The 10,915-nt window shown below is 39.6% G+C and overlaps 1 protein-coding gene across 1 annotated transcript; it reads left to right on the top strand.

Moving 5' to 3' along the window:
- The first annotated feature begins 413 nt into the window (after positions 1-413).
- Positions 414-3,603, top strand: LOC107997963 (synaptic vesicular amine transporter). The gene is made up of 7 exons (XM_017056917.3): positions 414-1,336; positions 1,435-1,644; positions 1,930-2,196; positions 2,313-2,356; positions 2,412-2,558; positions 2,615-2,936; positions 3,057-3,603. Exons 1-7 carry the CDS (start codon positions 1,237-1,239, stop codon positions 3,266-3,268), a joined length of 1,302 nt encoding a protein of 433 aa, XP_016912406.2. The 5' UTR covers positions 414-1,236; the 3' UTR covers positions 3,269-3,603.
- Positions 3,604-10,915: the final 7,312 nt, after the last annotated feature.

Below are 10,915 nucleotides of genomic sequence, written 5' to 3' on the forward strand. Positions count from 1 at the left end.
AAATCGACAAAAATTAAATCTCGAAACACGAAAAAATTGTAAAAGCGAGAAAATTTTTGGAAAAGAAATTTCAATAGAGTTTCAAAAATGACAAATTTTTAAATTCCAAGATCTGAAATTTCTAAACCCAAATCTGGAAAAGGGATAAAACTATTAAATTATAAAATTAATTTATTATATTTAATTTAATTAAATTATTAATTATATTAATAAAATTAAGTCGTTTAAAAACTAAACCTCAAAATTAAAAAATTGTAAAAGTGAAAAATTTTTCTAAAATTTTTGGAAAAGAAATTTCAATAGAGTTTCAAAAAAGGAAAATTTTCAAATTCCAAAATCTGAAATTTCTAAATCCAAATCTGGAAAAAAGATAAAACTATTTAATCAATCATTTAAAAACTAAACCTCAAAATTAAAAAATTGTAAAAGTGAAAAATTTTTCTAAAATTTTTGGAAAAGAAATTTCAATAGACTTTCAAAAATTTTCAAAAAAAAAATTGTAGAGGCGAGAAATTTCTCAAAAATTTTCTAAATTGACAATAAACATACAATTATTAAAAAAACTAACTTTTCGACGCAAATTTAACCAAACTTTAAACGAGAAAAACTAAAACATCCTTCGACAACACAAGTCTTTAAATCTCTTGACGAATTATCGAATTGTCAAACTCGAAAAAAGAAAAAGAAAGAAAGAAATCGAAATCCATCTGGATGAAAAACGCGCGAAAAGATATAAGGCGTCGAACGATTCTCCCTTTATTAATTCCGCATCATGTGGCCAACCGCACACGTGAAAAATAATGGAAAACCGTTGGGGCTGGCCCGGCTCGATAAGCTACGATAAATAAATCGAAAAGTGCATCGGCTCGTGAAAGTCGTGGAGGGGCCCGGCCACGTCCGCGTTTTTTTTCCCCAGAAAAAGCAGCTTCTGCGCAAGGATGGCGCGAGGAGAGGATGGATAGCTATAAAAGCGGGATCGGGACTGGCACGGTTTCCAGTCACGTACACAACCCTGTTTCTCGTATCGAGAGGGTGGGTCCTCTCTGCGCGAGGAAAGAAAGAAAGAAAGAAAGAAAGAAAGAAAGAAAAGAGGAGAAAAAGATAATCTACACTCGCGGATTCCTCGCTATGTGAGAGGGGAAGGGGCGAGAAAAGAGTGGGCTCGGGGGTGTGAGGGAGAGGGATATACTATGTCCTTCGAGAAGGGGTCGAGCAGTGATCGCTACACCGAGGAAGATGATGAGAACGGTGGAGAACGGGGGGAGATCGAGGGTGATCCTCGTCGCTGTCGTGTACCTCAGCCTTTTTCTGGACAACGTGTTGCTCACCGTTGTTGGTAAATTATTCAAAGTCCTCTTTTCCTCGGGTATAATACGAGTCTCTTCGAGTCAGAATAATTGCGTACGATCTAATAAACACGAAAATATATTTCAGTGCCTATCATACCGGATTACCTTTGCACGCTGGATGGAAATTCGACGGGGGACGGTGAGGGCGACGAGAACGGACGAGTGGGTTTGTTATTGAGCTCGAAGGCGTTGGTTCAATTGATATTGAATCCAGCTGTGGGCACCTTTACCGGCACTCTCGGTTACACGAAACCGTTGCTCCTTGGGAATCTGAGCCTTCTATTGGCGGCAACGCGTAAGCTCTTTCTTTTCTATCTGTTCGAAAGATCCCGCCGTCAAAATTTCATTTCCGAGTGAGAAAACGGTCGTCGTCATCCGAGAGAATAATTTGTATAGATTGCGCAGATTTTCAGAAGCTTGGAAACTGTCGCATTCAAATGCAACAAGTTTCTCCAACACCCTCTCAAGCTTTATATACACGTATATCTCGGCCGTTCCTCGAAATGGAACGAGAACGCGCCTCCTCCTCGCTCGTTGGAAAGGAAAAAAGAGAGAGCATAGCCTTCTATCTCGTCCTCAGTGTTCGCGTTCGGCCAAACTTACGAAGTACTGTTCCTGGCACGAAGCGTCCAAGGCATTTCCTCCGCTTGTATCGGCGTTTCCGGCATGTCGCTGGTCGCCTCCCAATACCCGGAAGAGGACAAGAGGTCGAGGATCATGGGCTTCGTCCTTGGAAGCATCGCGCTGGGGGTACTCGTCGGATATCCGATTGGCTCCGTTCTCTACGACCTCGAGGGGAAAATGGCCCCCTTCCTCCTCGTCTCCTGCTTCATCGTCCTCGCCATATGTACGAACTTTCTCCTCTTTTCTCCCTTTCAATTTTTTCAATCCTTTCCAAGTATATTTTCTTCTTTCTCTTGTATACACTTTTTAAAATCGTTGATGCGAATTTTCCCCTTGCAGGTCTGCAGATTTTCACGCTCAACGTGGAAACGAGTACCGCCGAGGTAACATTGCTCGATAAAGACACCGTCTCCCCGAATAAATAATTATAATTTCCAGCCCATCGACCGAGAAACCTCTTGGACCCACCTGCTGTCCGACCCGTACATACTGATCATCTTCGGGGCTATATGGTGTTCAACGTCACCAATGGCCATCCTGGAGCCCTGCCTGCCAATCTGGCTCCGAGCTCACATAAAGCCCAAGGTATTTTTCCTTGAAATTTTCTCTCCCTTCCTCGTTTCGAAACAAATCTTTCTCAGAAATGGCAGCTGGGGACGGTGTTCATCCCGGACAGCATAGGCTACCTGGTTGGGACGAATTTCTTTGGCGTGATAGCTTATCGCTACGGGCGTAGCAAAATCGCCGTTCTGGCCATGCTGTTGGTCGGGATCAGCGCCATTTTGATACCCTCCTCCCGAACGATGTCGCAACTGATAGTCCCGCATCTGGGGATGGGTTTGGGTATCGGAGTGGCGGACGCCGCGCTGGTCCCACTGTTGGCCAGCCTCGTGGACCAAAACGGCAATTACGGCCCCGTGTACTCGATCCAACAAGTGGCAGTCAGCCTGGCCTATTCTCTTGGTAAGTCGTTTTGCTATCGTGGATAATTCCGTTCCACGAAATTGTTCAAATTTTCGAAATGTCTTGTGGAGGGTGTTTCAAGCTTTTGAATAATTTGCACGAAACGAGCATTCGTTTAAGGGCCCATAGCGGGTGGAGAAATGGCGAAGACGATCGGTTTCCAATGGGTTATGCGAGTCGTCGGGTTAATGAACATCGGCTATTGCCCTCTACTCGTATACCTAACACTGGAGAGGAGGAAATTATTAAAGGATGAGAAGAGGGATTACGAGACGTTCCAGAAATCGGTGGCGAAATACGAGCGGTTCCGGGACTCTGACGACGATCTCTGATCATTACCAGAAGATTGTATCTTCTATTTTATATAATTCCATCGGAAATTAATCCTTACGATTTATCCTTTCTTCGTCGAATTAATCGAATTTCAGAATCGAACGAAATGATGGCTGGAAATTTTTGTCAATAAATAAATGTCGAATTCCTGTGTATATATGTGTGTGCGTGTGTGTGTGAAAAGCGTATATGAAAAGTTGAATAATGATATTTCCAATAAAATTCCCTAAATTATTCCCTAGACAAATATCATAACCTCAATTGTTGCTTCAACTAGTCTCTTATACGATGATAATTAAATAAATTTGACGAGTCGCATGGAAGAATTAAAAAATATTAATTTCAAACACCTGCAATAGAATTTTGTGAAATTGATAAGAAAAAATCGAGAAGAAAGAAGGAAATTTGCGTTGATTCGTGATTTTCATGGACACCTCGTCTCCAATTCATCCCGTGGAACGTTGGGAAACAACATTAACGACATCATTGTACTTCCACTGAACTGGAACCACCGAGACTAAACTCAGCATCGTAAGTTATAACGAAGTAAATTACCAGAAATTGCTAAGTAACGTCCCGGGGCTGTTGCTTCAACAGCGTTCTAAGGCCAGCTTTCTGGATCTGAAGCTAGAGCTAATTTTGAAATTTCGAAAATTCGAACGAATCTGCCGGTTTATTAATTTCCCGAGCGATATTTATATACGCGGCTCGTTCTGAGTAAAATAATAATTTCCCTAATAAATAAATATAATAAATAAAGATAAAGATAATAAATAAATAAAGAGAATAATAAATAAAGATTCTGTTGCGCAATTTAAATTTACTGGACGAGAAGGAATGATTAATTTGGAAAGAAATTAACAATCCTTCGAGAAAATGGACAAATATATATAACGTGCGATTTTTTTTTCTCATTAGAGAAAAGGAAATTTATTTATAAAAATTTCGAATTAAAATTTCCTTTATTTTATACCGCATCGCAATACCGGAAGTCGTTGAGTGCACGCGGTTCATCCGCGGTTCTCTCGATAAACGGAACTCGTGCTTGGCGCTAATCGAACGACTAATTATCCTTTAAATTGCTCACAAGTAAATTAACGACGCAATTAGGGGGATGGTAATAACGTCAAAGCGGCGATATTTAATAAACGTGATCTCTATTCGAGTCCGGGCCGAAGTGTCGGTTGGAAGCGTAGAGAGAAAAATGGAGAGAATAAAAATCGTTTCGATTCATGTACAGAATATATGTACAGTGACGATAATTATCATTTCTGGCATGTATAATTAATTCGCAATTAATGAAATGTCAAAGGGAGATTTAAAATTGAAATTTGCCCGTTAAAAAATAAAAATCCAATTTCGTGGAAATTTAATTGCAACCTTTTTTGACGTCAAATGATAGCGACGTCAATAATAATTAATATTTTTAAAATTATAACATTGTTAGCTAAGCGCGAAAGCTAATCAATAATTGAAAAGAAAGTGTTGTAAATAAAAAGTGGGAGGGGAAAAAATAGAAAATTCATCAACAATACAAAAATTGATCTTTCTATAATTAATTCAATTTATAATTACCTCGTTAAACGAATAATAATTATACACGTTCCTCGAACTCGAAGTAGCAGAACGAAAATTTGTCGTGAAAAATTAAAAAATTCTCCGTCCTCCCTTTTCACCATCCTTCCACCGAGATTTTATTACGTTTCTTTTCACGTTGCCAAAAAGAAAAAAAAAAGTCACAATATCAGTAGAGAAGCACTATTGAAAATTTGCTCGAAAAATGTTAAAACTCGCTTCAACCCTCCTGGAGTAAAGATCCATAAATTATCGCGCCACTTCCGGCCCACGGAAGGGATTAAATCCTCGTGAATTAGCAAAGGAATCGCGTGCAGGCCAATTAAACGCGCGCGGCCACCGACTCGAACGATCATCCTAACCACCCTTAAGAAATATTAAATCCTCTCCTGGGAGGGGTGGCTCGTGTGGTTGGATGACGTTAACGTCGTCGTAATGCCGCAATAATGTTGGTTAAATTATATTCCATAAATAGAAAATCGATGCTCGCACCGGCCCAATCCCGCTCGAAATAAACCCAATGGATGGAAACAGGGTTGGACATATAGGGGGGTGGACAGGAATAGGGAGAAGTGGGTGCGAATTTTCGGCAGAAATTTCCACGATTTCGAATTCGTGCGGAGATATCAGAGATCGCCACCCTTGTTTTCCCTTCCAGCCTGTTAATCCGCCCCTGGGGAAATATTCCTCCCTCTTGTTTAATCGATGCGCGCGGTAAATCGTGGTAAAATTCGGTCAAAGATTAATTCGAGTGAAATTTGATGACAAAGTTTGTGAATTTGGAAATTCTATATCGAGTTACGAGCAATTTTGTCTAATGTGAGATGTAAGAAAAAAAAGAAAGGAGTTTCTTCGAAGAGAAAATTCGGTTGAAGGGTCTTCTGTATCTCTTCCTCCGCATCATCAGAGGGAGAATTAAATGAAAAATGGAAATATAGACCGCAGACCTTCGTTACGATTCGAGTTTATCGTTGGAAAGACTGAACGGCTGAAGGAACTATTACGCTGGAGAGAAGATCTGGATGAAATCAGCGGGTATTCAGGATTTCGATCAGAATTCGAGGGACCTTTTTTTCTTCTTCTTCTTCCTCTTCTTCTTCGATTTTTCCCCTGTTCGGTCGGCTAACGAGTCGCTTTACGCCCTTGCTTAACGCTTCTTCTCCTTTAGTGTCCGAGATCATCCCCTTGGAACACGGCCCTTCGCCATGTAGGGGCTTAAATAAGACGGGGATGAAAAATGATGGAAGAAGAAGGTGGAAGAAGCGTGAAATGCGTTTATTTCGTGAAGTTCTTTCTTGACTTTCACAAATTTCGACGATTGTTTTAAAAAAAGACGTGTTTTGAGTTTGAGACCTTGAGACGAATGCTCTAAACGTTCTCGAATAATCTAAAAATGATTAAGAGAATGAGATAGAGATCTAAAGCACCTTTAAACGAGCTTGAGGCCATCTCTAGGGACGCCTACAAACGATCCTGAGATAAATGCGTAACAATCTTAACGCTCAATCTCTAAAAATAAAAAAAAAAAAAAAAAGAAAAGACCTCTAAATATTTCTTTAACGAGCATGATTCAAAATCGTGCTCGATTGATATCAATCTTGAAAGGAATTTTAAAAAAAATTCGAAACACTCGTACCCTCAACAACTTTGTTTGGTAATTTAAGAGGGAAAATGAGAGAGTATATCCAAATATCCTTTAATTCCATCCTCGTCCAGTATGACCTTTTGATATAAACCAAGTGGAGACCGCCTATTTATGTTAATTCCCCGACCATGGTTAATTCGGTTTTTTATATATACATTTATCCAGTATGCTATTTAAAAACGAGATGCTAATCGAGACCCTTCTTATAATAAAAGATCTAATTTTGCAACTCCACCAATTGAAACAACAAGTTCCCTCTCTCTTCGAGTCCCTTCTTTCAACGCCGTCGTTCGAAAAGTTGCTCGATTTAAGGAAAAAAGGAAAGGAGAGAAAAGAAAGGTGCTCGAACATCTCGCGACGAATAACTTATTCCCCTTGAAACGGGGTTGAAGCGTTATCTATCCACTCTAAGAGGAACATCCTGCTCGTTAAATATTTACGAGGGAATCCAGTTTTCGTGCGCCACCTGAAATTTTTATCTCGTTATACGTTTCGTGCAGAGACGAGGCGAGAATGAGAAATTTTATCTTAAAAGTAATATTTATTGATACAGCAAATGCATATTCCAGAGAGTGTTTTTCATTTGTAAAAATGGAAATACGAAATGGACTTTATATTCGGGGGAAATATGGAGTATTCGTTCCTAGTGATTTTTCAATCACGTGCATAGGGGATTTTCGATCGAAATGTAATTACGAAACGGGGATTTAAGTGTTGAAATTTGTATTATTGAATATTGAAAACCCGTTTATCCCATTCCATTATACTCTTGCCTCGCGTCAAGAGTAATAAAAAAAGGCTCGTGCATAACAAGTGACCGAGGTATATTAATAAAACAGCTGGGTATTCCTTGTTTTGATATAATAATAGAAGAGGAATATTTCTTATTCCGTCTCTGAAAAAGAAAAAAAAGAAGGAAAAGAAACGATTTTAGATTGAAAAAAAAGAAAGAATTACTCTTTATTCTTCCCTTTTATACCACGATTACGGATACGACACAGAATTTAATAATAATGATGTTATGTAGTTCAAGGATCGATCGATGAATATCGTCTTACGAAACGCACAATGAAAAAATTGTACAATTAATGGAAAATTGGAGAAAATTTCCAAGAATATCCCTCTTGCGAATGAAAAACCGGAAAGAAATAATTAGAATTCGAATCTCGCATCGGTTTTATGCATTTCTAAAAAGGCCAACTCGAGAATACGTATCCAACCTACGTAGAAAAAACCGTTGCAATTCCTCGATACAACAATTTTCAATACGCTCCAAGCTAGGGAAAAGAAAAAATAACGAAACGGTACAACAATTTCCAAACCTTTCAAACTCGTGGTACACTAAACCGAATATAAAACTTTAACAATTCCCTTAAACAATTCCCAATCCTCGAAACGTCCACAGTCCTCTTTCAAACCAGAGAGCCATACACCTTCCTTATTATCGTCGGATAAGAATTTGAAGCTCTCGATTTCATTTACTTTCAACCACTTTTCAATTGTCGCAGAATTCTTTGAGCAAAACCACTACAGATTTCGTGGAAATGGAAACTGGCCAAAATTGTTCATCGATCGATAACGATGGTTCCTACTTTTTCTCTCGAGAGGAGAAGAGATGACGATCAAATCGGATCAGGATTTACGAGGCGGCATCGATTTTTAATTCACGAGCACGTCGTACGTAAACTCTCGGCAAGACAAACGAGGAGGAGGAAGGACGATGCCGTGAGTGGCCAGAATCGATGGCTCACCTGTGCATGTGCGTGTGTGTCCTCGAGATATAATTTGTAGCTCGCCTTATGGGGCGAGATACGAAACACCCCTTAAACGGCGCAGCGTGAGCCAGACACGCATGCGGGCGAATAATTTATTGAAAAACGATACACCGCCTCTATTATGCTGCTCATCCTCCGTTCCAAAATCGATCTCTCCTGTTTTGCGTTTCTTCTTTTTTTTTTTTTTTTTTGGAACTTTTAATCGTGGTTAACAAGTGGATTTGAAAAATTCTTTTTCATTTCCTTTCGCTCGTTTTAGAATTTTTTATGATATTAGGGGTTGTTTCTTTTTATTTCTCTTCCTTTATTAGAATTTTCTGTTATCCTTTTTTAATATAAAGCGCTACGAAACTCGTAACGAAACGTGGAAGATTGATCGAGGCAATTTTTTTTTATCAAATTCATCTAATTTTTCGCCTCGACTCCGCGGATACTTTTTATTACGCGGAATTTGCGTAATTAAATTGTGCGTAAAATTTGAACAATGAATAACGAAGTTTTAACACGGGAATAATTTTTTTTACAATAAAACTTTGGGAAAGTGAAAAGACTTGTGAAAATCGTTCATGCAAACCTATCTCCGTCAATAAACAAAAGTTTGATAAAAATTTTTAAAATTTTAAAAATTCCGATAAAAACTCGACTCTGAATAGATAGATAGATAGATAAAGAAGAGGAAAGTTGGACAGATTTGCACGTTCTAACGGTGATAAATTTCGAAACTTTGATCGATCAACTTCTACTATGAACCTTCGATTCGAGAAACGTGTCATACATACAAAGCGGTGGTTAATCGTATCTCTGTGCATACATCCGGAAGAGGGGAGGAAATAATCTTAAGAGAAAAAAAAGGGAAGAAATCCATTCTATTTTTCACGCGCGTCGTAAAAAATTCTTATTAAAAGAAAGAAGGTCAGGAAGGAATATCTCTGTCACGTGTCTTTCATAAACAGTATAATGCAGTTTAATTAGTATTCCGCTTTATACGAAATCGTGGCAAGGAAGGAGGGAGGGCTTTACTCAGAATTCATACGAATGTGATTGTGCCCCAGTTTATGCTGATCGTATTGTTGTTTGCACAAACCGTATCCGGCAGAAATTCTCTAGTATACAAGATTTAGATTATCTCGTACGAATCTTCGTGTAACGAACAAGTGCCACTTGAACAGCTTCTGTATTCAACTTATCATCCCAGAGACGAAACGAAGTTGATGCTTGTTCAAGATTCGTCGATACGTATCGTCGCGCCCACATTTAACACGAAAAGGAAGAATATAATATCAAACCCTTGCTAAAAATATCTTTACCTTAGAGTTAAAATAATAATCTTTTCCGTAAGACTGTTCGCCAAGAATCTCGAAAGCGTCGTTTGAACGGTGAAAATCGGCAAGGCTGAGAGAGAGAGAGAGAAGAGAAACATCAACGAGCGATAAATGTCATCGAAGGAAACGAAGCGTCTGGTTGGCCGGCTGAGAACGGCGCCGAATCGATGGAGCACGCCGGCTATCGGCGCTCTCAGAAATTTTCGGTGGAAAATCGCGCGAGCAGACACGGGGGATGCTGCGTCCGGGACCCGGTACTCCGTTATCGATCTTCCACCCGTTCCCGAGGCGGCCACACAGACGCGTCCGCCGTCCGTGTGCCTCGGCCACGGGCGCACGCACAACTCCAACCCCCGTGCTTGCTTGTGTACGACGACCACGTTGCTTGATAGGGCGATGTGTGTACAGTCGGTGGGAACGATGCACTGGTTGCGATCGCGAAGGTGTACCGTGTCGTTGAACCTCTTTTCGCGTTTTTCCCACTTGCCGCCAGATGTCGCCCTCGAGTTACGCGTCCCGATTTCTCGTTTCGCGAGTTGTATTAGATTTGCGTCGAGCACTTTTTTCGAATCGACCGCCAGATGTCGCGCTTTGGTTCTGTCTGAATTAAATCATAAAAATTTTGCAAATTTGTCTAATATTTTTGGAATACTTTGCATTTGAAGCAAGATGATGGTAGTTTAAAACAAGGATTGGAAGAAATGATAAGTTTAACGAAATTCGATTTTATTTCAGATTGTTCTGCCGTAGAGTCACGATACATGTAAACGTAAGTATCGCGAAGATGTGTCGTTGAACCTCTTTTCGCGTTTTTCCCACTTGTCGCCAGATGTCGCCCTCGAGTTCTTGTTTCGCGAGTTGTTAGATTAGATTTGCGTCGAGTACTTTTTTCGAATCGACCGCCAGATGTCGCGCTTTGGTTCTGTCTGAATTAAATCGGTATGTAAAAATTTTGCAAATTTGTCTAATATTTTTGGAATACTTTGCATTTGAAGTAAGATGATGGTAGTTTGAAACAAGGATTGGAAGAAATGATAGGTCGTTTAACGAAATTCGATTTTTAGTTTTATTTCAGATTGTTCTGCCGTAGATACATGTAAACGTAAGTAAATAATAGAGAAGTAAATAATCGTCAGACTGAAGTACATCAACGATTTCGATGCGTATAGCAAGCTGATATGGAAATGTTATTCTATGATGCCCCTTTTTTTAATTACGTACAAAGATAGTGATTTTTCAACTTCTAGTTAGAGCACAATGATCGCGAACGAGAATCGAGTCAAAGAAAGTTTGTTCGTAAATTTGATTCTGCAACGATCTGCTGCATCA

This window comes from Apis cerana, linkage group LG15 (assembly GCF_029169275.1).
Source record: "Apis cerana isolate GH-2021 linkage group LG15, AcerK_1.0, whole genome shotgun sequence".
NCBI classification, from domain to species: domain Eukaryota; kingdom Metazoa; phylum Arthropoda; class Insecta; order Hymenoptera; family Apidae; genus Apis; species Apis cerana.